The sequence below is a fragment of the Podarcis cretensis genome, assembly GCF_951804945.1.
Source record: "Podarcis cretensis genome assembly, chromosome: 16".
Taxonomy (NCBI): Eukaryota; Metazoa; Chordata; class Lepidosauria; order Squamata; family Lacertidae; genus Podarcis; species Podarcis cretensis.
In genome coordinates this window covers 40,179,708-40,205,202 of record NC_137186.1, presented here as the reverse complement: position 1 = coordinate 40,205,202, position 25,495 = coordinate 40,179,708, and the positions used below count along the sequence as shown (strand labels likewise).

Sequence of the window (25,495 nt, the reverse complement as noted above, 5' to 3'; positions counted from 1 at the left end):
AAGGACCCCTGGATGGTTAAGTCCAGTCAAAGGCGACCATGGGGTGTGGTGCTCATCTTGCTTCAGGCCGAGGGAGCCGGCGTTTGTCTGCAGTCAGGTTTCTGGGTAATGCGGCTGAACTGCTTCTAGCAGAAAGGAACACTGTGACAGAAGCCAGAGTGCACGGAAACCTTCCCGCTGCCACAGTACCTGTTTATCCACTCGCACTGGTATGCTTTTGAACTGCTAGGTTGGCAGGAACTGGGACAGGTCACACAATTTGAACCGCCGATCGAGACAGTCGATTGGCAAACCCAAGAGGCTCAGTGGTTTAGATCACAGCACCACCTGCTCCCTTTCTGGTGTGAACTTAACCCCACGACTCAGTCACTAAAATGTTCTGAGAACTGTGACAGACTGATGAAAAACACAGGACTCATTGCTTGTTAGAACAATAGCTTTTTTATTTATTTGACACCTACAAGATTTTGGTATCTTGCAGTTCTGTGGACAGGTTTATACAATCTCAAATTTTCAATAGTGCAACCTGTGCAAGCAAGAAGAAAAATGACAAACATTGTCCTTCACTTTCTTTATAAACATCTACTATTATAGGCAAAACAAAACTTACCCATATTTTTTAGATAAGTGACTATTCACATTTTGTACATTTACAATTTTAAACAGCTCCAGGATAAACTCTACAATGTCTTACAACATAAACAAAAGTATTCAAGTTACGGGGCAACGGGGGGAAAAATCAACCCAGCATACACATCGGAACCCTCACGTGCTGCTGCCCCCCCCCTCCCCCCATGTCTAATTTACAGCTCAAGTATTGAGTAACAAAAAATGAAAACTTTTTTTAAAAGGGCTGTAATGTGAAATGGAAGTAAATTTGCACTTGTGTTTCCTAAAAACCTCACTGGATAAAGGAAACATTTGAAAAGGAAAGAAAAAAGAAAATAAATCAGGCTTTTTTAAAGCCATTCTTGCAGCACACAATTAGGAACACCATTAACACATTTTTAAAAAGGAACTTTAAAAATTTAAGATGTTTTCATCACACACGCACACAAACAAACAAACATGTTGCAGATTCAAATATATAACCTCTAGAAGAAAGCCAGAAAATGCAATTGCTGGGCCTTTTTCTTAAAATGCAATCCTCAATGCTGTACTGAGATTGTCTCTCTCTTCCTTTTCCATGTTGACTTTTTTGTAGGAGATCCTGCTCATGCCTAATCCAAAGACATGCACAGCCCAAACAAAAATGGGGAACAAACTTGAATGTGTGGTTTGCAAACTTTTAAATTTTCATGCTGCTTTTTAAATAAATGTACTTTTTTACTGAGACCTGTGTTGCCCACAATTATATATATCATCTCTACAATATGAACTCAAAATACATGCATCTGAGGACCTCTCCCGCAGCAATGGCACCGATGTACTGCATTAAACCCTGAGCACTGTATGAAAGGTGAATGGATAGGTTGGTTGGGAATTTTCAAGCCTCTTCAAAAACAAAAAGTCATGGTTTGTAGCTTAAGTAGGACAAACATTTTTTGTAAAAAGAAGCAGCTCTATAAAGAGCATGGGGGGGGGGGTAAAAAAAGGACACATGGACCACTGTGAAACAATGTTTGGCTTTCAGTTTGACCACCCTTCAGGTGTCTCTCCACTTCTGCACAGTTCTAAGAGAGCATGATGGAACTGAAAGTTATTTCTTTGGAATCTGTCCCTGATATTTTTTTTAAATGCAATGATACGCTTGTACAGCCAAATACCAAAGACTCTCTTTTCTTATGCATTGTTGAAGTTGGTAATGCTCTGTGGGTGATGCTGTTGCCAAATTTGTTGCTGTTGCACTGCAAGCTGTTGTGACTGGTCTGATGTCGAAAGTAGGTTTACAAGGGGAGACACACAATTTGCGGGAATGATCAAGCCTGCAACAGAAAAGATTGGGTCTTATTTCACAGACATTCATGCTACTTGTAAGCAACCTATAGTATCCTTCTTGACTCCAAGGCAGTGAGTGGTCCTCAATTAACTGACCACCTAAAATCTTTTACTCTGAGGACAATCACCAGCTTTGTGGATTTATGGTGGCTATTGATGTCCAATCCCATATACTGTGCACACACAGGGATACTAACTGCTACCATAGATATTAAGGAAACAGGTAAGTTCTCCATGCATCTGGGATATTGTCCTTCTTTAAGTAGAATCTGGCCACAAGAAATGCCGTCTGACCACTCCTTCTTCCTTTTTACCTCATTTAGGGGACAGAGGCCTGATTAGAAAAGGTTACTTTAAGCATGATCAAGGGCTTGTGGCGAGCCCAATACACCCATCCCTCCACCTTTTCAACTATGAATGAATGAATGAATCTTTATTTACGTCAGCCATTGGCCATAGCAATAAAACAACAATACAATATACAAAGAATAGAAATGAAAAGTCAATTATATAAAATACATTTTAGGGTTTTGAATCAATAGTCAAATAGTGGATCTTAATTCTGATTGCCCCAGCTAAAAACCTTGCAACCTTTGCTCATCTTGATCTGCCAAGAGAAAGGACACTGTGGCAGTGGTTAGGTGACCCAGAATGGACAATAAAAGAGGGGTGATAACCTCATTCCTCAAGTCTTTATAAAGAGTGCAAGCCAGAAGGGGATGCGCCACCAATTCGGTACTGCCATCTCCACAGGGACATAAGTGTTTTTTGTGTGGAAGCAAGAGTAAAAGCGTGTCTACATTTTAGAATTTCTAGGTTATGCAGACAGGGTGCCAGAGAGTCAAAATGGGACGGTGGAAAATAGTCATACCATGGGCAAAATTTCCTTATTGTGGCCAAGTTTTTCTGATGCTCAATATCATTTAGGCACTGACAAATTAGACTGTTTGCTTTACTAAAACTCAAAGAGAGTAGCTGTTGTGGTTATAAACCACAAGAGTGAAGTTTTTGATAGACAATTTTAGTCCAGGCGCTCTTGTGACAATTTTGCAGCACTAGGGATATTAGACCAGGGGGATTTAAGTTTAGGCGAAGCCAATAGTTAAGTGTCCTATGCCAGATCCGTAATTCTACTGAGGGAAGATTAGCCTCTAGGCGCAATGATGCATTTGGGACTCGGTGGTACACAAAAAAATTGCCCTACGAACTTTGATTGGACAGCTTCCATAGATCCAAGGTGAGTGCCTGTCCAAATCTGAGCCCCATATAACAACTGTGCTAGTGGTTTAGCTATGGAACACTTCCAGGACTGATGGTATAGGTTTACCACCTTTTGTGTAGAAAATGCGTGTCAGAATTTTGCATTTCTGGTGTGCTCCCCATGACCCCGTAGACTGGGAAATAAGGCCAAGATATTTGAAAACTTTGACTTCTTCAATTAGCTGGTTGTCCATGCGCCATCTATGGGCCCTATAGTTTCTTGAGAAAACCATGACTTTGGTTTTCTTGTAATTCACGGCCAGCTGTTGTCTCTGGCAATATCCTGAAAATGCTCTCATCAGTCTTTTTGGGCCTACTTGTGCTTGGGCTATGAAATGCAGGCCCTTTGCTCCTCAATGTAAGACACTAAAGAAACATGCTGCAGATTCAATAATGTATCCTTGGAAGGAAAAATAAAATAAAATGCAAAATGAGACTTCTGTTCCAAGAAACCAACAATACACAAAACTAGTTGTATGCTTTTTAAGGTTAGAGAGACTTCAGGAGTTAGACTGCCACATGGACCAAAAGGTAACGACAAATTATCAGACTTGCCTACAATCCTCTGTCCATCCTCCGTCCGTAGCCGAACGATCTGCATTTTAACATTTGTACCGCTTACTGAGGCTAGAACTCCTTCTACCTTTGTCCAGACACTTAGGACTGAACCACACAGGACATAGTACGTCCGACAGCGCAGGCCAACTTCACAAACCAGGCCCAGGCCTGCTTTTTTGCAGTTGCCTCTCCTGAAAGAGGAAGGGAAGGAGGAATACGTAAAGATAGATCCTTTTCTTTAACACATACACAATTTTTAATGAAAAGCAACACACAAGGATACTGATGTCCCACAATATTTTCTGAATAACACTTTGATTTTACATAACAAATTGTTGCCACACAATAGACTAGGATGAGCTGCTCAAGCACGCAGGTCAGACAAGAATAGAGGATAAAGTTAGTTCTGAACAAAGAAGGTTCCTCAAGCCTAGTTAGAACTAGCACAAATCTCAGGCTCGATATTTCTTGTGGAAAAGCTGCCAATGCAATGCTTTGGTGAAGCTTTCACTAAATAGTTTTTCTCAGACGCATTTTGAAAAGCCCAGCACACCACACTAGGCATTTTGTACCGCAGCATTTCAAGAACTCACCAGTAAGCATGGGTACAAGTGTCTGCTGATGACGTGTACTGCTCTAGCCAGTGGGGCACAGCATCGTCAGAAGGAACCTGAAAATGAAATAAATTAGATATTGCATATTTATTACAGCCAGATTTGGCTTCTTGATTTCCAAGATTAAGAGTAACTTTACAGGTCCCATTCAAATGCAAGGCCAAGCCATGCTCTCATGTTACATGGATGAGAAGAATCCCAGGGCATCTCAGGCTCACATGCTCTTCCTGCCCATGCAGCCCCCAGTCCTTACTGATAGAATACAATAGTTCAACAGTTGTCTGAAAGTGTGATGGTTTGCAGAAAAGCACAAATCAGAGGTTGCTTGTTTGGAAGAACTGGCCAACTCTGATTTGGAACAAGAATCATTTTTATTTTTATTTTGCCGGGGGAGGGAGGGAGGGAGGATGCTACATGTGAACAGAAGGCCCCACAGAATAGGACTATTTAACACCAAAATTATGGTTTGGCATTATGCCTAATTTAGTTGCAATACCAACTATTCAGCACCCAAGTATTTCCACAAGGTCATCTCATTTGACCTAGGCATGCTTTACTTGTGTAGGAAGTAAATAAGATGGGTAGTTAGCCAGTGTGAGAGAGTGCAGCCCAGGTGAGAAGAGGCAAGCAGCAGGGGTGGGGTATGTGCACGAATTATGGGTCATGTGAATAAACTACTCTTTACATCTAGGATCTATGTATTTTTAATGTAATGAATACATATTAAGGGTATTCATGCATGATATTCATGCATACTTTGTTTCTCCCTCCCGCAAAATTATAGGTTTAATACATATGTGGTATTTTAATGTTTTCCACATGTTATAGTTAAATTTGTTTTTAAAAAGCAAGTAACCTTTTTATATTTTTTCTTTATTTCTGCATACGTCTCCAATTTCAATTGTTTTCCGGTATTTGGTCTATATACTAGAAAAAGCTTCTTTTTGGGATTCACTTCTTTCACCAGGATGGCAGTTTTCTTATTGTTTCGTATCTGGAAGGGAAAAAAAAAGGGGGGGGGGAATACTGTGAAAATGCAGTATGCATTACTTAAGATACTGTCAGGGTTTAACATTTATTTAAAGACAGACCAGGTTTAGAATGTGTTGGTTGAAGCAAAACTTACCAGAAGAATAAGAAATCAAGATAACAAACTTTGTATTAAAAAAATGGAAATGGTTTATTGAATATTTATAGATAAATTGTAAACAGATAATAACATTGGCAGGAGTATTATAATAACCTGGTTTCATAAGAGTATATATTTAAAGATGATGAATAAATGAGAAAATTAGGTTAATTTGGATACGCAGAAAATAATAAAAATAAATTTAAGGAACCGCAGAAAAAGGGGCAAGGAAGTCAAGTTTTGAAATGTTAAAACAATTGTAAAATTAGTGAAATGTATAAACTTGAAAAGTATAAATAAAAAAAATTAAAAAGGAAAAAAAGAAAGAAAAGAAAAGAAAACAGTCCTGTCGATGGCGAAACACATCCCTAACAGCAAAACAGAATTGGTTTTATACAGAAGCAGAGTTGGTGGCTTGTTTACACACACGTTGTGGTAGCAGTCAATAAATCACACTACACTCCCCAGAAGAAGAAAAAAACCGGTTGGATGAAGTTAAGGAGGCAACAAAAATTTCAAGGAGGCAGCTTTATGGCACATGCAAGAGTAGTTCTGTCCTTCTGACCCAAACCTCAGCTCTGCTCCCAGATCTGGTCTGAGGGGGCTGCTATTGCGGGTAAATCCATCTTTTGCCACCATACTCTCAATCTCAGGCTCCCACCTGAAATACTGACTACACAGTCCTTCAAATGCTTAAAGATACACTGCATAAATGTCAAGTATTATTTCTTTATTACGTTAAGAAATTATTAGGTTTGTAAGAAGGTAAAAGATAAAGGATCCCTGGATGGTTAAGTCCAGTCAAAGGTGAATATGGGGTTGCGGCACTCATCTCGCTTTCAGGCCAAAGGAGCTGGTGTTTGTCCACAGACAGTTTTCCGAGTCATGTGGCCAGCAGGACTAAACTGTTTCTGGCACAATGGAACACCGTGATGGAAGCCAGAGCGCACAGAAACGGTGTTTACCTTCCCGTCACAGTGGTACCCATTTATCTACTTGCACTAGTGTGCTTTTGAATTGCTAGGCTAGCAGAAGCTGGGACAGAGTAATGGGAGTTCACCCAGTTGCAGGGATTTGAACCACCGACCTTCTGATCGGCAAGCCCAAGAGGCTCAGTGGTTTAGACCACAGCATCCACCCGCTCCTTTTTTTACCTTTCTTTTTTTGTTTTTATTATACACAAGATATACTAATGTCCAATGAAGTTAACATGCTTTTGGGTGGAAGTTTGCAGAGAACAATCTCACCTGAAGTGATAAATAAAATCCATCTTCTGGTCCAGTTTGTTCAGCCCAAATCTTAGTTGCTTCTTCCCAAGACATCCCTCTCTCCACGCTTATCTAGAAAATACATTAAAAGTCAAAAGGGTACTTAGCAAGAAGTTTTACCATTTAAGAGTCAACAAAAAATGTCAGTGGCTCATGCAAAGGTGAACAATTAACCAAGAAACTTACAGTATACAATTCAACATGTCCTGAGGTAGAATATCCTGGTGTGAGGAATTTTTTAGCATCTGCCTTCCTCACTTTCTCATCTCCTGAACCCAGATCTTCAAGAAAGAGAGTCACAAGGTACATATGAGTATAGGACACAGAGGAGAACAAAAGTCTGTAATGATTCCTGCGTGGAGGAATCACCAGTCTCTGAACAGCCTCCTCTACTGAGGCAGCATATCACTCTCGGAGGCATTTCTGAAGAAAATAAGGCAGCACGGCACATAAGAGCAGCATTACTCAAGCCTGCCTGCTTTGCCATCACAAGAACTACATGAGCAGTGCTGCAGAGACATGAGATAGAGGCTAGGCATCGGGGGCCCTGCAATCCTCAGTAAGCATTACAGAGCAGCACAAGAAACTGTGACTATGCATGCGATGCCGGAATGGCAGGAAGACAGAGAGCTCAAACGGGGGGCTAATCAAGGAAGCAGGTCTGAAGAACTTCAGTTGTTTGGCTCTTGCTGCTACTAAAACCATGGAGCACTTCCTATCCGTTCAAGGCACCATCTCAGACGCTGAAAGAGGTGGTGGCTGGTTTCCATCTCCCTCTATTACTGGCAGTGGAAGAACGTGGGCTCTGAAAAAAGCCTGGCATCGCAGGTTGTGCGAACGAACTCATGCTCTTACCTAAAATGCCCATGTCGTATCTTCCATTCTTTTTAGCATTCTGTATTACTGCATTTAACGTGTCTGAGAAATACTGGAATAAAGCATTCTGCTGATGCACTTCCATACCCAGAATCCGGTTTAGAAATTTCCCTATATTGTTGTAATCTAGAACAAGAGGAGATGAAGCACTTTAAGACAGATATTTGGGGGGTGGGGTGGGGGAGAAACACAGCATTTTATTTCATCCTTGTTTTATCGGTGGAAAAGCACTATCCTGGCAGTCTAAACAGAAGGCAGGAACCTTATGGATGTTTTTGGGACTCCCAGCTCCCATCAGTCATAGCCAGAGTGGTCAATAGTCAAAGACAATGGGAGCCATAGTTTGCCAACACCTGGAGGGCCACAAGAACAAGGAGGAGTCTCCACTGGCCAATTCTTTGCAGGGTCATGCCACAATTCCACAGAAGCACAAAACACCTGCAGTGTGTTGTATTTGTACCAAATTCAGCTCCTGTTTTCAACATTTTCCATAGCTGCGGGGAGCACGGCAGCATTCTCCATAGCTCTTTGGCTCAACTTTATCTGCAAGCACCTCTGCTAGTAAAACCAGAATTGTGCACAACAGGAGAAATAATGGAATACAAATCTCCTCGATTTGTATAATTAAAACTAGTTGATGAAGTTAGCTGTCTTGGAAAATAATTTATATTTTGAAGCACACAGTACACACAGCCCCACCCTCTCTATAAATGCAAGTCATCCACCCACAAAGAATGCAACCAAGATTCTACATAAATGGATGGGTTAACTATAAGACAAATCATGAAACAATCACCCTTAAAGTTCAGAGACATACAGAATACATTTATGGGTATTCTCCAATTCTCTGAAGAGGCAGATCTGTCTCATGGCTCATCACAAGGTTACCAACTGCATTATGTAGATGCAGATGGAGGATATAGCTGACGTATTCCTATAACCCCCTTGTGTAGGCACCAGCTGCCCACCTTTCTAGCTCAGTAAGTTATTTGCACTCTGTAGTATTTCTTCCTTAGTTATACTAGGCATTCTAGATTATTTTATGAGCAGGGATATAGGCAACTGTATGAGGTACACACTCTTCCTGAACTCTGTCTAAGCAGTTTCTTCCCACCCCACCAATCTTAAATCTAACCATAAAAGCTGCATTAAGTTGTTCTTCTCCCCCTCCCAAGCCCCCTTCTGTATTAGGTCAGTGAGGCAGAGGGAAAGAGACAGGCTGGCCTCTGTCTTTAGAGCCATAAAGCACTTCAAAAGCACACTACCAATTTCAGATCACTGTGTTATCTGAAACCGTAGCTTTGCTTTGTATAGTCACACTTGAAGACTTCGGCCTGTATCCAGCCAAGTTCTGCTTAGAGCAGACCCACTGAAATGAATGGATCAAAGTTAGTCATGTATTAATTTCAATGGGTCTACTCATAGAAAACAACCCTTTCCAAACTTTGCTGTTGACTTACAAGGCCATTACAGAATTTTTTTTTTTTTTTTTAAAGTCAGTTACATAGACATTAAAAAGGAGCAAGTACCTTTGTCAAGCGTTAGAATTCCAGACCGGTCTTCTACATTTATTAGGCCCACACCTATTAAACCCTGACGGACATCTAGGAAGAACAAAGGGAAGCTGTCATGGGTTCCATTCTTGCTGTTTACTAGTTTAACTAAGGTAATTTAAGTACCATCAGTATTTGTGAAATGTAACCAAACCTTTGATGGTTTCCCTCCCCTAAATACTAACACAACTGATTCAATGTGCAAGAGAGGTCATATGGCAGTACAAACAGGTGCTGCTATCTACTACCCAAAGGCCCAACGATTCCATAGCTGGAATGCCATAATTAACCCAAACCATTTGTACTCTCAGATCCGAGTTCTGAAAACAGATCATGCAATTTCAAAAGGAACTGTTGAATTTAGTTGTTAGGAAACGGTACATATAGTCTCACCAAACAATTAGAGTACATAATTTTAATTCATTCTATGAAATTGTTCCCCTTCACTGATAAACGTGATTATCACTGCAGTATTTTTTCAAAAAAATCATATACCTTTAAAGAATTCTCCTGGATAGTCAGCAGGTGGAGACACCAACGGCGAGTCTAAGTTCACAATGGACTTCATCACTATTTCCAATGCATTTCGGCCATACTGTTAATGAGAGTGGGGGGAAACTATTGTAGCCACCATAAAATACAAACATCCTTCTTTTAAAAGTATTATGTTTGTCCCCTAGAAAGTTAGGACACTTGCCTTTCACATTCAAAATCTGGCCAATTTATACAGGCAGTTTTTAATGTTTGATGTTTTACTATGTTTTTATATGTGCTGTAAGCTGCCCAGGATGCCTGGGAAAGTTCCAGAGTCTACAACCCCAAAAGGAAAAAGGATAATGATGCAAAGAAACACCCCCCCCCAAAATAACAGCCTATTTTTTTTAAGTGTCAAGGCAAGATAGGGCTTGCTTTATTCAAAAGGTGTCTCGCTTACCTTGTTGTCGAAGTTGAACCTGCTGAGGTCTCTTGTTTCTGTTGCTCTTCGGTCGCCATGAGTGAGAGCTCCCTATCAAGAGACAATAATTTGTTTTTATAATATATCATCTCCTAAATGCTTAACACATCTTTATTCACCATTATTTCAGTTATCCGCTGAAGAATGCCTATCATCTGAAGCCAACAGCCTGGATCCAGAGATAAGCACAATGAAGGGGCTGGTGGAAATGGACTTTCCCACTCCCTCCTCCCTCTTGCAGTCTCCACCCCTTCCTCTCTGAGGGTCAGGACCTGTTGACTGGAGAGGACTGCAGTGCAGGAGACAAAGGGAACTCTCAAAATTAGATAGAGGTGCCTTCTTCCAGCAGAACTCTCACTCATGGAAGCTGAGTCTTGAGGAGCAGGTGGAAAATTCTGTTTCCACCAGCGCCCTTTGATATGCTTATTTCTGGATCAAACCCAATTTGCTTGTGCCTCAGCACATAACAAACGTAGTGCAATTTTGTTCGATGAGAGGTACATTTTGCCCACTTGATTAAGAATTTAATCATCCAGGAGCATGGAAGATATTACAAAAAGTTGGCATAAGAAGCCAAAAGTATGTCAGAGAATAAGGCTCATCAGGTAGTGACTTGTACGACCATAGCCAATAAAGATGAGTTGTTGTTTTTTCGTTAAATATTTGTATTGAAAGTTTTCAACATAAGATACAATAAAAGCCAAACTAATCAAAAAAAGAAAAAGATACAGAAAAGCCAAAATAAGAGAAAATAAAAATAAAACGGCAAGGGGGAGGGGGAGATATAAAAGCCCTCTATCACAACTGTATCATGTCCTTTAACCATATACAAAAAGGTAGACCTTCCCAACTCCCACCTGGGAACTTTTGTTTCTTCCCCCAGACTCCCACCCTGGGGGATCTTTTCTACCCTGTCTCCCACACAGAGCCCTTCATCATCTACCTCTCACTGATGAGAGGTACATTTTGAACACCTGATCATGTCCACAAGACAGATCCTGTTCATTCTGCAGAGTAAAGTACAATCTATACTGGGGATAGGAAACCTGTTGCCCTGTAGAAGATGCTAGACTCCATCTCCCACCAGCTTCTCCCAGCAAAGCCAGCAATTGGCGATGATGCGAGTTATAGTCCAGCAACATCTGGTGGGCCAGATTCCCTATCCTGCATCTACCCAATGATTTGTATTGAGTCTCCAACATATTAACATAAATTGGGAACTGCTTAAATCCCCCCTATGAACCCCTACCCCACACAATTTGAGATACGAGAGCCACTCTCTAGACCACAGAATCTTAGATGTTTTCTGCTTTGTTTTCAACTTTAACAGAACCTGGTATAATTGAGAAATGTGTTTTCAAGTTTCTGTGTCTTTAATCAAAATCTGCTCGCTTGCAGTGAATTTCCTAGTCAAAGCTACACCCAACAATCCGCTTACCAAGCTCTCCAGGCGTTTGGCAACGATTGACGCAAATCTTTGTTCTCCAGCCAGTTCAGATATTAGGAAGACATATTCTGGTGCGGTCACTTGGTTGGACCTGTGAGTTCGGCCTGGATAGGATAAAAAAAAGAGGTTTTGTTCACTCAAGTCACCCAGCACCAGCCACCCATTCTCAAAAATATTGGATAGGAAAACAGAGGTATATTTGGAGGTCATGTTCTTTACAACAATAAAATAAACAAATGATTCAATTAACCATCTAAAACTGTTTTTCAGGGAATTCTGTGGTTCCTCACAAATTAATAAGAGGTTTATTTTATGATTATAAAAACATTTCTTTACTACCACATCATATAATACCAGGGTGGGGTATAACAGGAGAACAGAAAACACTATGAAAACAACGATACATATAATAAATTGAGCACCTGGATCAAAAAATTTAAAATTTAACAGCCACACAGGCCTGCCAAGGAAAAAAGCTTCCTCTGTGAAAATCAGTAATAGCAAATAGCTTGCTAACTGCTATCATATCCTCCTTTCAATATACAACCACAGACATGGGTGGTGCTGTGGTCTAAGCCACTGAGCCTTTTGGGCTTGCTGATTGGAAGGTCATCAGTTTGAATCTGCGCTACAGGGTGAGCCCCCGTTGCTCTGTTCCACCTCCTGCCAACATAGCAGCTCGAAAGCATGCCAGTGCAAGTAGTAAATAGGTACTGCTGCGGTAGCGCAAGAAGCGGTTTAGTCATGCTGGCCACATGACTCAAAAAGCTGTCTGTGGGCAAACATCAGCTCTCCTCGCCTGAAGCAAGATGAGGGCCACACCCCATAGTCAGTTCATATGAGGCACAACAGGCCTAGGAAATGTACACTGGAGGGATAAGACCCCACACTCACCAAGAAGGGAACACAATCCACAAACACCAGAACTTGTCCAAACCCCACATTCATTGCCAAAAATAGTCCAGATATAGTATTGACTTGAAAGAAAGAAAGACCACTCTCTGTGGAGTGGGCAACACCAGGCCTAAGCAAATTTGAATCACTATCCTTGGAGCTAGTAGGAGGACTAACTCTTGAAGACAATTTTTTTTTATTTTTATTGAACTATGAAGATTCAACTTGCTTGTGTTTGAAGCTATATTTTGGCTCAGATATAGCCTAAGTGAAGAAACAAGAATTTAAACTTTACTTTTTAAGGAAACTGTTTTAGAAGTGAATACTTAACTGCCTTGCAAGTCACTTCTTCCATAGACACAGACTGAATTGTGTTCAGTAGTTTGTCTCTGCGGCAATGGAAATACAACTCAAACTAGACAGAACTAGAAAACTATGTTTGAAGACTCCTACCATTAGGTACCAAACAATGTGTTGTCAGATTTCATTATTTTCTGGCACTGTGCAAAACCTAGCATAGACTGAACTCTAGTTTGCATATCAGAACACTATGTAATTTGAGAGGCTACACACATCTGTTTAGCAGCATTGCAAAAATAGGCTACTCTGCTAAAACTCTCTTACTGCAAATGTGTCTGACAAAGAAGCATCATTTCCAAGTAAAGCCAAGACAAGACTGCTTACCAAACTGCTGTATTGCCCTATCTGCACTCCATGGCAACTCCAGAGTCATATGTACCCTTCGCCTCTGGTTCTTGGCTCGTCGATCTGCTTGCAATGAAATACCAGAGCTGGCTGCTTCAGAAATGATGGCAATATTCTTTAAGAGAGAAAAAATGGAAAGGTTGGATTTTAAAATTTTAATATGTCTATGGACAGGATATGAACATGTGTTTGAACTGGTAGGAAGAGACTGTAATTCAAAAGGTAGATCACATTCTTTGCATGCAGAAGGGATCTCCAAGTCACCTTTAATGAAACAGAAGTTACATGTGTTTTATCTCTATTTTACCTCTTAAGTTTCTATTAACTTTAATAATCTTTTGAATGTTTTAAGTAACTGTTTTAACAGTCTTTTATTGAGAACGGAGTCAGAGGTTTCCTGTTACTGTTCTGCTCTTGTTTGATACAGACCATCTTGGCTTTGAATCCTGGAAGACCTGGGGGCCTTTTCCACCTGTCCTGGGAGGGCAGGACCCTGACTGACTCCAGCTACAAAGGCTGAGGCTGCTGAAGAGGACAGGGACCATTTTGGCTGTCTCTTAGTGCAGACCCAACCAAAATACTGCCAAGAATTCCCTGACATCTGTCCATCTATTTTATATGAATCTTTCCTTGAGAACGGATGTAGAGTAATGAAAATGGTTACCTTATCTCCATCCATGAATCTTTGCTTCTCTGTGATGTTTAGGATTTCAACAGGAACATCTAGCTCAGACCTGGACTCGTAAGAGATGCTGCCATCATCATTACTCACGACTCTCCCTTTGCGACCTGTCATCTTGGGAAGAATGACCTGTGTTTAGCATGCTAAATAGTGCTTTTAGGAATCCATTAAATACTTCCAAGCAATTTCACATGCACTCAAGAAAAAGCTTGTATGATTAAACATGCTGCACATTTCTAGCAGAGTTTGTGTCCAAAGCCTGACTTGCCCTAACAAACTTTTAGGTTAAGATTAATTCTGGTTCCCTTATTTTCCGCATGTGTCCTGATAACACCTGAAGGCTCACTCCAATGGAAGTAAGAACTGAGGGGTTGGTGGGTTTGGGGTGAAATGGTGACTGATCAGAAGCCAGTGAGTTATTTTTAAAGGGACACAGAAGAACTTGTTTAAAAACTTCTCTATGAACAAAAGGTTGCTTTTGCAACTGTTTGGTTTTTCCTATTTGACAAAAGAGGGGGAGCAGGGAAGTCAGGACAGTAGTGCTGGCTTTCTAAAACACCTACATGCTGAAGATATCCAAGTCTACTTCTCTACCCAATAACTTTTGCCTTCCATTCAATTCCTTATCTATTAGTGTCTGATATTTCCATTTGGAAGCATCATCACCTGAAGCTCAGGATATCCAAGACTCTGGACTTCTAATCACTGAAGGCAATACCTTCTTTCTTTACTGACAATGTCACCATCCATGTTGTTGATATGAGAAAGAGAGTGTGTGTGAAAGAAAGGGCGGGTGGACAAGACAGTCCTCATCAACAGTTGCCCAGAAAGGAATGTAATCCTCAGGCTAAAATAGGTTTGCTACCCCTGTTATTAGTGGAAGGTAGTTTGACTCTAGGCCAATTAATGCAAAGGCACTGGAATGAACATCACTAGGCTTTATTTTATAAAATTATGTTTTGGTTTATCAAATCTTTATTTAATTGCATTTAATGTTAAACATGTTAAGGTATGTGGATGTTCTGTAGCAATTCCTGCTCTTATATTTGCATACCATAACACCTCAAACTACAGGTCTGCTTCCCACACAGTTACTTGAGTTCCAGCACCTACCTCAGCCACATTCTCAGGACCACCAAGTTCATCTATAAGTTCATCCAGTGTATTAGGAGGAAGATCTTCTGATAGTTTTTCCAATTTATCAAGCAACTCCTTTTTCATCTGCTGGGCTCTCTCAACAGCATCCTGACTTGTTACATAGCTGGTATGTGTATTACTGTTAGCTGCAGCATATATATAAAAAAAAGGAATGGTGGTGTTTAGAAATGTGAAAGTGTTGTTTCCCTTGCTGGAAGAAGCACTCTGGCTTCAAAAGCCAATTCAGAAGCTGCACATTCAACATACCAGACGTATTTGTAGTAGAGGAGGTGACTACTGTGGAAGAAAGAGAACTGGGCCGTTTGGATCCAAGTCCAGACGCTAGTAAGGCACTCTGAATGGAATCTGGGTCTATGCTTTTCTTTTTTTTCTTTTCTTTGTTTTTCTTATGTTCTTTCCTAATTAGCCAGGGGTCTGAAGAAAAATAAAATGTATTAAAGGAGGAAAAAATGGCTTCTGGAAAAATATGAAAATTATGCACCAGAGCAATTTCTTTTGTAGCTAAATCTTGTATCAGCTTAATGAATAACAGTACAATTGTAACTTATGCACATTTAACACATGCGGTTTCAGTTCTATGTGGTTAAAGGTTGGCCGGCTGAAATCACACAAATTAAATGTATGGAAATGTATGGAAAGCAGAAAGCTTAAAAGATCTTTTGTGCAGGGTTTTCCCAGCACAGAAGCTTCCAAGCCTTGCTTTTACACATGGCTCTTGCAAGATCTTGTGGGAACTTGAACAGCCTCTTGAACTCTCTTACGAGAGCACTCCAGAGCTTGAACAAGAGTATTCTAGAACTGATCAAGGCCAACTTGCTAGATGGCTCCAGAAAGGTAAGGATGCTTGCATGGCGAGTAGTTCAAGTATACATGCTTGTGTGTATATCCTTGGAGCGTAATCCCCCCACAAAATGTGATGGCACTATACTCAGCCTCCGCAAAGTAATACCACAGTGAATAGTGGCAGCACATGCAACAAAGCAACAATTGAAAAGAAATACTAAATTACATGATACACATTATTATCTCACCATCTTCATCATCCTCGCTAGATTCATCCTTAAACGGGTTGAAGTCATCATCTTCCCCAGAGCTTAAAAACCTGGAGCTCTCATTATCACTCTCTTCATTGTCCGAGATGTCCGACTCACTGTAGCTTTCATCAGAACTGCTCCCAGCCAGGCCGCCAGTTTTACGCGCTTTCTTGGCTTCTCTGCTTATTTCTTCACCTTTTTCAGATGAAAGGTAATGAAGAGGTGGCTATTACTGAGTGGCATTTACCCCCACTATTCTCTCTATGGGTTGTTAGCAAAGACTTTGTAGATTTTTTATTATTTATGGATGTTTAACAAGGTGGAAAACCATATCAAAAGAAAAGAAAAAGGGGGGAAAGGGTCCTGTTGCATTCCTTACACATTAACAGGCTTCCTTTCAAGTCTTCTTCAAAGTATAAAATTACAACTTCACTGGAACTGATAAAAAAGGCTGGAGATGAGGGCACCTCACAGGACACTGCCAAGTTTACAAGCCAAATGTTAAAAACCCAAGGTCGTACGTATGTGTGTGAGTTTTCCTTTGCTTGTTCTAACTGTATGGAGACTTTTCCTTTAACAAGTCATGATATTTCACTGCTGTTATCACCTACTGTACCAATTATAATATTTTACACAAAGTTAAGGAGCTGGAGAGAAGGGTCCTCATGGGAGCAAAGCAGTTTAAGACCCTGGTCACTCTGATGTGGAAACTGGGATGGGAGGCATATACAGCAGCAGCAGGGGTTGCTGAAGGTTCTATGTTTGTTGTGGTGCAGCAGGCCTATTAAGTCCCTATATAGTAAGAACGAGCAGTGCAAAGCCCTCTGCAATCAAAGCCCTCTGAACACTCAAAATTAAATGAGCACCACTTACAAAAAGGGTGGTTCAAATGAGATTTGCTTTTCAAATCTCTTGATATTTAAATCAGTTCAGGCATTAGAGAAAGTGACAAACACAGTAAGTATTTCAGACAAAAAGCTTCACAGCAGAAGACAGACACTATTGGTCTGTTCAAATAAGGAAGAACTTGCAGCTGAGTGTGGGTAAAAATCAGTGTACCAGTAGCTTGAATTAGTTCTTCAGTGACCCAGTGCCAAGACTCCCTGCTCTATACAATTGCTGATTAGTCTTCCTTGCACACCTGTGAACACAGTTACTTGCCAATACTGCTAGATTTTCCTATTTCATTTCATCCAATATTCAAGGTGGTGTACATGGCTATTCCCCTCATTTATTCCTCACAACAACCCTGTAAGGTAGGTTAGAATGAGAGACTGGCCAAAGTTCACCCAGTGAGCTCTATGGCTGAGGATCTGAAACTTGGTCTCCCAGGCCCTAGCCCAACACTCTAACCACTATCTTAACTATATTAGAATAGCATTACAACTATGTACCTTTGCGTTTCTTCATTTTGTCCTCCTTGCAAGGACTGTCTCTAGGAGAGTTGTTATTACTTTGAGCGGACAAGTCGATTCCCAGCAAGCTAAAAAGCTTCTTCCTGTCAGGAGCTGGGAAATGTTTCTCAATGAGAGACTGAAATACTCCCCTGCAGATTTAAAAAAGAAAAAACAGTTTTGCTTGGTTGAATGGGCAACCTAAAATTTCTCTTCTCCCAGCATTTTTAAATGCTGCTGTCTATGTAGTATTTTCTTGAAGGTCTGACTTGTTTCAGGCAGATGCTATTAAATCTCAATTCAGTCCGAACTGCCATACCAAGAGTGGCAATGAATCAGATGGGGACTGGTTAGTCTTGGGTCAATACTGTTCAAAGGAAGACCATCCACAGTACTGCATCATGGCAGAATATTATGAAGGACCATGACTTGGCATGTGAGAATCACTGAAAGCACACTATATTATATGCTGCTTGAACAAAGATCAATCAACTAAGAAACCAAAGACCTTAGAAACCATCTCCCCTCTTACATGAAATTGCAATTTCCACAGCTCCAGAGGCAAACTGATCACAGAAAGTAATAGTACCACTTTATTCTGCCTTGATCAGACCACACTTAGAGCACTGTGTCCAGTTCTGGGCACCACAAGTTAAGGATACTGACAAGCTGGAATGTACGCAGAGGAGGGTGATCAAGATTATTGACGTTCTGGAAAACAGGCCTTATGAGGAATGTTTGGGGGAGTTGGGTAAGCTTAGCATGGAAAAGAGGAGACTATGATAGCCATCTTCATATATCTAAGGCTGTCAAAAGCTGTAGCAAGCTTGTTTTCTCCTGCTCAAGAGGGCAGGACCCAAACCAATAGATTCAAGTTACAAGAAAGGAGATTACGACTAAACATCAGAAATAACTTTTTGACAGAGCTGTTTGGCAGCGGAATGGACTCTTTCAGGAGGTGTTGGACTCTCCTTCCTTGGAGGTTTTTAAGCAGAGGTTGGGTGGCCATCTGCCATGGATGCCTTAGTTGAGATTCCTGCATTGAAGTGGGCTGGACTAGATGACCCTCAGGGTCCCTTCCAACTCTACAATTCTATGATTCTATAAACAATGATGCAGCAGAAGGCTGCATAATTAATAGAACATTTTGCAGCCAGAGATGAGATTTTAAAAAATAACTAACTTAAAATCAGCCTACAAGGTGCCGCTATACCCAGCAAAGTCACTGTGCAAGTCGCATGGCTCCTGCTTCTTTTTGTCCCACAACCCACATACACCTCAGGTCTGCTCCCAGGGTTCCTCCCAATACACCAGAGCAATTTGGGGTGTGCAGGGGGAGGACGCTCTGGTGTGGAAGCAAAGGTTGCTCTACTTATGCAAGGACTTTGCTGGATACAACCCAGTGAATACATAAACTTATGTAAAAGGTAAAGGTAAAGGTACCCCTGCCCGTACGGGCCAGTCTTGACAGACTCTGGGGTTGTGCGCCCATCTCACTTAAGAGGCCAGGGGCCAGCGCTGTCCGGAGACACTTCCGGGTCACGTGGCCAGCGTGACATCGCTGCTCTGGCGAGCCAGAGCCGCACACGGAAACGCCGTTTACCTTCCCGCTGGTAAGCGGTCCCTATTTATCTACTTGCACCCGGAGGTGCTTTCGAACTGCTAGGTTGGCAGGCGCTGGGACCGAGCAGCGGGAACGCACCCCGCCGCAGGGATTCGAACCGCCGACCTTTCGATCGGCAAGTCCTAGGCGCTGAGGCTTTAACCCACAGCGCCACCTATGTACTTATGTACAGCATCTATAATGAAAGTAGAGAAACTTGTAGCAGCTATGCGATTATTTTAGAGCTGGCACAAACTTTTCCTCAGGATAAAAGATCAATTAAGTTCTGTAATATTCTTTCCTATTGTTCTCAATCACTGTACGCTCTCATTTGGATTCCAAGAGATTCCAGAAATTCTGATTGCCTGGGGTGAAGAAAAAAGGCAGCTGCTGGACAAACATCTCCGACATTTGCAGTTTTAAAACAGCATTGAAAGACTAAGGGCAGTTGATTAGCCTGCCCTCTTCCTCCTCCACTTTGTGAGCCCTTCCTCCCTTCATGTTCATTTTTTAGTAAGCTTGCTGGCAAAACCTATATTGACTTTTAATGTACAGTTCTCTGCATTTTCCAAAAACCTGAAAAACTAAGTTACTTCTCCCAGATTTGTATGACTGATAGGAGTCTTACTTTGCTGTGGAAACAAAGTCGTTCAGTTCTCCACCACCTTCTTCCAAAGCTTCTAAGGTTCTCGCTTCCCCTGTGGACTGCAACCCAATGACTACACACTGGAGAGAGAAAAGGACACTCAGTTTAAAGCTCTTCCAAATATACAAAGCATATCCAACCCCCCCACCCCACCCCCCACATCCGGTCACTCTGACATTTCCCTGAGAAAATGAAGCCATGTTTTGAAAACATTCTAAAGTCAAGGCCAACCTGAAACTTACTTTGCCGTTCTTTATTTCTTCTCGTGCCAGCTGTACCACCCTTTTCACTTTGGAAGCTATGCAGAGGTATTTGAAGAATCTCTGGTGGGCAGACCAGAACTGGCCCCACATAGACTTCTTCATCCGCTGCTCAGCATCAATGAGGTCGGCTGCTTGCTGGAATTTCTCCCTGGCACTTACCCACTGAAAAAGGAACAGCAGAATTTTTTTTATAAGTAAGCATGATGAACTTCTACAGTGTAACATTACCATCACAGCAAGATTAACCTGAGATGATTTGTCCAAGAATGTTTCAGTTTATCACAGTTCTTTTCTAACTTGCTACCTTCAGGGAATCAAGGATGTATCGTTCTAAGGTGCTTAGTCAATTCAGAAAGAGTGCTGCCAATAACTACTGGACCTCAGTGTTGCCTTCTATGAGTAGAATACAACGTAAACTGGGAGACGGAACCTGGTGCCCTCCAGATGTTGGACTACAACTTTGATCTTCTCTAATAACTGTCCAAGCTAATAACTGTCCAACAACATCTGGAGAGCCACAGACTCTCCATTCCCACCCAAGAATATACCCATGATAAAACACTGCCAAAGAAGACTAGCAACAATGATTATTCTGTCTTTCAGGGAAACTCACTCACTGCACTGATCTTCTCACAGAGGAGTCCCAGGGTTCCCTGTCAACTACTGTGTCTAGAATGATCGCTGTAACTTTGTTCAAATCAATAATTTTATCATTAATGCTTTTAATCTCTGAAGACTGCTGTTACATTATGATGTACAAGACACACACACCTGAATATTTAAAAGTCAGGACAAGTGACAGCCATCTCTTACAGGCTTTACAAATATGCACTGAGAGGTCCAGTAAAAAAACGCATTTTCAAAGGATGGGAAACACATCAGTGATAAAATAATAAGATAACTTATTTGAAACATTTAAAAACATGTTCTCCTAACTTCTTTCTAAGCCTTCACCAATAAGAGCATGAAAACCAACTTTTCAAGGAAATATTTTTATTTCCATAGTACAAGCATGTCTCAATCCAGAGAATTTACACGTAGCACTGAAATCAATGGGATAAGTTAGTCATGACTAATTTGAATTATTTAAAATATTATTTATTATTGTAATATCAACCTCACGTGTAGAATAAATAAATATAAAACACACTAGTTAAAGAACCAAGTGGTATTAGTCTTAACAGGCAACATTAAATTAACAGGCTTTAATTTACAACAAACAGTAATGTCTTCAGTTGATAATGAAAACTTATCAGTAATGTGTCAGGTGGAAGAAGTTCCCCAACTGGAGCATCAGCACCAAGAAGGATTTTTCTCCGGTTACTGCATTATATGCTTCAATGTATGTGGAGGGCCGCCACCACAAACCTTAATACAACCCTTTAGGTAAGAGCAGAACCACTGTACTGCCAACTGCCAACCTACACAGCCAATCTAGCAAAATACCTTGGGTGTTGGTATTAAGAGCTGCTGAGAAATCAAAGAGGAGAAACAGGGTAGCACCTCCCCTTCCGCCCTCCATCAGAGCAGCCAGGGCTGACTCAGTCCCTAACTCAGGCCTGAACCCCAACTGAAATGAGTCCAGATAATCTGTTTCCTTCAAGAGCATCTGGATGGCCATCACCCTCTTGATCACCTTTCCCAAGAACATGTGCCACTGGGCAACAGCTTTCACAAACTGCTGGGTTCACTCTCTCCACCCCCCCAACCAAGGAGCAGGCACACTACTGCATCTTTAAGAGTGGCAGTTACCTCCCCATCCTGCAAATATTCATTTACCACACCTTGGACCCACCTGGTCAGCCACCCTACACCAGTCTGGATTAGGGTCTGTGTGTTCAACTACAATTCAAAAGGTACAGTGCCTAGTTGAACATGCAAAATGCTGTATTTAAATACACTTACCATTTTTACAGATTTATTATACATTTTCACATAGTGATGTGAAAGCTGAACCTCATCAATTTTGAAGGTTACACCCGAAAAGCTCAGCTGCCTTGCTATATACATTCCTCGTAGCTTCATATCCATAGCAACAATTTCCATGGCACCTACACCCCTGAAAACAAACAAACAGAAAGGAATCATCAAGGTAATTGATAAGATGGAAATTATTTTAAAACAGAGAATTCTTGGATTTATTAGGGAAGGCTAATGTTATATTAAAGCCTGATTAAATATGATTTTTCAATGGAACCAATATCTTCAAGCACTATCACAAAATGCCACTACCACCAGACTGAGTTGCAAGCACCATATTTTAAAAACACACTATAGACATGAGAAGAGAGAATCTGTCAAGCTTTCTATTATTTACATCAATGGACGACATGGACTTTGCCTCAAATAAGAAAGCCTCTTGGGATTATACAACTAAGGAACCAGAAGGCATTCTCACCCCCTTCCTGTGCCTGAACAGCTAATGTCAACTGAGTGGAGAAACGTTTGCAGTATGTGAGTTCTCAGCTCAGCAGGATCCCTTCCTGCATTTGCATCCGGCTTGAGTGTGGCACCCTATGGCTTGGATTGTTCTTTTATTGGAGGGGAGAAAGCAAGGTCCAGGTGAGCAAATGACCCTGCTCTGTGACTGAAGGACTAGATAATACGGCCTTCTGGAGCCATCTGATTTCAGTATACAATAAGAGAGACTTGTACTGCAGTCACCAGCCCCGTGCTGTGTAACACTCCTCCAGGAGATTCAGCAAGCACCCTCAACTTTTGACTGAGGCACCTCTTGAAGACTTTTTCATGCCAACAGGTCTGTGCAGCTATTTAAAACTTTATTGACTAGTCACTTTAATAATTGTTTTGGACCATTTATTTTGGTGTTTTGTGTCTGATTCTTATACCACAGCGATATTTTAGTATGGTGGCATATAGATACTTTTATAAAAAATAAAACTTCCAAGTAACACAATGCAATGCAGTATCTGCTTTTGAAGGTTGAAATGGGTCCTTTACTTGCCATCATTGACAGAGACCTCTACAGACAAGATCCTCCCACAACTGCTTTTGCATCTCTAGGAAGTTTGGCACTGAACTGAATAGTCTTCACATTTAGGTATTCTACTTACAAGAATGCATTTTGAATAAGGCAATTCACTATATTTTACTAGAAAGCAATTCAGATTTTCCTACAGCAAGTCAGTTTTATTTCATGCAGCTCCCCAGATTTAGTATAGCTTCAGTTTCATTTCTGAGTCACATGAAATACTCCTCCCTCCTGTATCTACGAATTAAATGTTTGTTCTTATATCCTCTGGCAAATAATGTTGCCTTCAAATTCAAGCCCTGAGTTGTCCCCCTAAAACAGGGAAATCTTCAAGAGCCATGCACAACTTGATAACAAATAACACCTCCTATGAAACTGTCTTATAGAGTCAGACCATTCCTATGAGCCATCTTACTGAGGATAACAATTTTCATGCTGGATCTTCTTCATATAAATCTTGAGCTCTACCACAGTTATAGCCTGCATATTAAACAACAAGAGTTGACATATGGAGTCAACAACTTACCTTCTTTCAACAGCCTGAATAAAGTCACTGAACTCCCTAAATGGAGTTCCTTCACCCCATATCCCAAGGCGGTTCATATATGCCATATTGCGTGGCTCAGATGCACCTGAAAACAAATATCTAGATTAAATTTCATACCATTCCACCAACTTAAGTAACAAAACAACAACACCACATTTAAAACAGAATACATACCTGTGGCACTAGCATAGACAACTCTGGCTTTTGGAAGTTTATTCTGCAGCTCCAGAACCGCCAAACCTGTCTTAGTTGGTTTTGATGACCCAACAGGACAAAGATTTTTAGCCTTGTGACATTCATCAAATACTATCTGAACATATTGTTAAGGAATGGACATTAATAATAAAAATAATCTTACTCCCAAGGAAGTTTTGACTTACAGTGAAACAGAAAGATTGGTCATAATGTTACCCAATTATAAATAAATAATGCAGCACAATCCTAAGCACTTCTCCTTGCAAGTGAGCCTCACTATGTTCAGTTGGACTTTCTCCCAGATTGATTGATTGATTGATTAAATAAATAAATAAATAAATAAATAAATAAATAAATAAATAAATTTTATTTATATCCCGCCCTCCCCAGCCGAAGCCGGGCTCAGGGCGGCTAACAACACTAAAACAGTGCAACATTATAAAAACATTATAAAAATTAATTAAAATCAAAATTGATGGCAACCATAAACTAAATTTTTGTAAAGATTGCCAAAGGAGGGAGTCAGGCTGCACCCTGACCAAAGGCCTGGTGGAACAGCTCTGTCTTGCAGGCCCTGCGGAAAGATGTCAAGTCCTGCAGGGCCCTTGTCTCTTGTGACAGAGCGTTCCACCAGGTTGGAGTCGCAGACGAAAAAGCCCTGGCTCTAGTTGAGGCCAGCCTAACCTCTCTGTGGCCTGGGACCTTCAAGATGTTTTTATTTGAAGACCGTAAGTTCCTCTGTGGGGCATACCAGGAGAGGCGGTCCCGTAGGTACGAGGGTCCTAGGCCGTATAGGGCTTTGAAGGTTAAAACCAGCACCTTAAACCTGAACCTATACTCCACCGGGAGCCAGTGCAGCTGGTATAGGACCGGATGAATGTGATCTCGCAGCGAAGACCCCGTAAGGAGTCTCGCTGCGGCATTCTGCACCCGCTGGAGTTTCTGGGTCAGTCTCAAGGGCAGCCCCACGTAGAGCGAGTTACAATAATCCAGTCTGGAGGTGACCGTTGCGTGGATCACAGTGGCTAGGTCAGGGTGAGAGAGGTAAGGAGCCAACTGCTTAGCTTGGCGGAGATGAAAAAATGCCGCCTTTGTTATAGCTGCAATCTGCGCCTCCATGGAGAGGGAGGTATCGAAGATTACACCCAAACTCTTAACGGACGGTGCTGGCACCTCAAAACAATGTTTAACATATACAGTTTTTAGAAGTACTGTACTTCTATTAACAATAGTTTTTGCAAGTAAGAAAAGGTGCTCCATCTGGACAATCAACTAAGAGCTAAAAAGTCAATCAAATACTGCAGCTTAAAGATCAGTTTAGCTTTTTTATTAATTAACTAGACATCCATGTCTTTACATTTAATTATAAATACAAAAGTTTGACTGCTTGGAAACACTTCTACACTTGACAGATGTCTTTCCCAAGTGACGGAGAGCCCAATAATTTAAAATCAGCAAGACACACATGCTTAAGAAAGTGCGTGCAGGCACAGGTTTAAAGAGCTATGGGAAGAATCTGTTATTGCACCAAGTTAGAACACTGAAAAGATACAACTCCATCAAAGTCATCTCCGCACCAGTGAAGAAGTTGTTTGAGCCTGGTTTTATATTTACCCCCAGACTGACTTTCTCCAATAAGAGAGGAATAGGTGGCAAATATGACACCTTTCTTCACACTCCCGTTGTGTTTTGAAGAAATTTTTCCATATTTGAACTAAAATAAAAATACCATATTAGTATAAAAGACACCCTGCAACTGGCACAACTATTAGTTCCTTACAACT

General features: G+C 41.1%; 1 protein-coding gene across 1 annotated transcript in view; it reads right to left on the bottom strand.

The window, feature by feature from the left end:
- Window positions 1-422: 422 nt before the first annotated feature.
- The window catches only part of SBNO1 (strawberry notch homolog 1), a 39,448-nt gene continuing 14,375 nt past the window's right edge, over window positions 423-25,495 (bottom strand). Inside the window, exons 10-32 of the mRNA XM_079956400.1 lie at window positions 25,264-25,425; window positions 23,691-23,826; window positions 23,496-23,601; window positions 21,883-22,036; window positions 19,957-20,139; window positions 19,697-19,794; window positions 17,466-17,617; window positions 16,069-16,266; window positions 15,284-15,451; window positions 14,993-15,162; window positions 13,862-13,993; window positions 13,177-13,312; window positions 11,590-11,702; window positions 10,131-10,202; window positions 9,692-9,791; window positions 9,173-9,247; window positions 7,623-7,769; window positions 6,954-7,048; window positions 6,747-6,839; window positions 5,227-5,364; window positions 4,350-4,426; window positions 3,754-3,947; window positions 423-1,925 (exon numbers count right to left, since the gene is read on the bottom strand). Coding sequence (XP_079812526.1) covers window positions 1,783-1,925; window positions 3,754-3,947; window positions 4,350-4,426; window positions 5,227-5,364; window positions 6,747-6,839; window positions 6,954-7,048; window positions 7,623-7,769; window positions 9,173-9,247; window positions 9,692-9,791; window positions 10,131-10,202; window positions 11,590-11,702; window positions 13,177-13,312; window positions 13,862-13,993; window positions 14,993-15,162; window positions 15,284-15,451; window positions 16,069-16,266; window positions 17,466-17,617; window positions 19,697-19,794; window positions 19,957-20,139; window positions 21,883-22,036; window positions 23,496-23,601; window positions 23,691-23,826; window positions 25,264-25,425 — 3,042 coding nt within the window. The 3' untranslated portion in view covers window positions 423-1,782. The remainder of the gene's footprint in view (window positions 1,926-3,753; window positions 3,948-4,349; window positions 4,427-5,226; window positions 5,365-6,746; window positions 6,840-6,953; window positions 7,049-7,622; window positions 7,770-9,172; window positions 9,248-9,691; window positions 9,792-10,130; window positions 10,203-11,589; window positions 11,703-13,176; window positions 13,313-13,861; window positions 13,994-14,992; window positions 15,163-15,283; window positions 15,452-16,068; window positions 16,267-17,465; window positions 17,618-19,696; window positions 19,795-19,956; window positions 20,140-21,882; window positions 22,037-23,495; window positions 23,602-23,690; window positions 23,827-25,263; window positions 25,426-25,495) is intronic.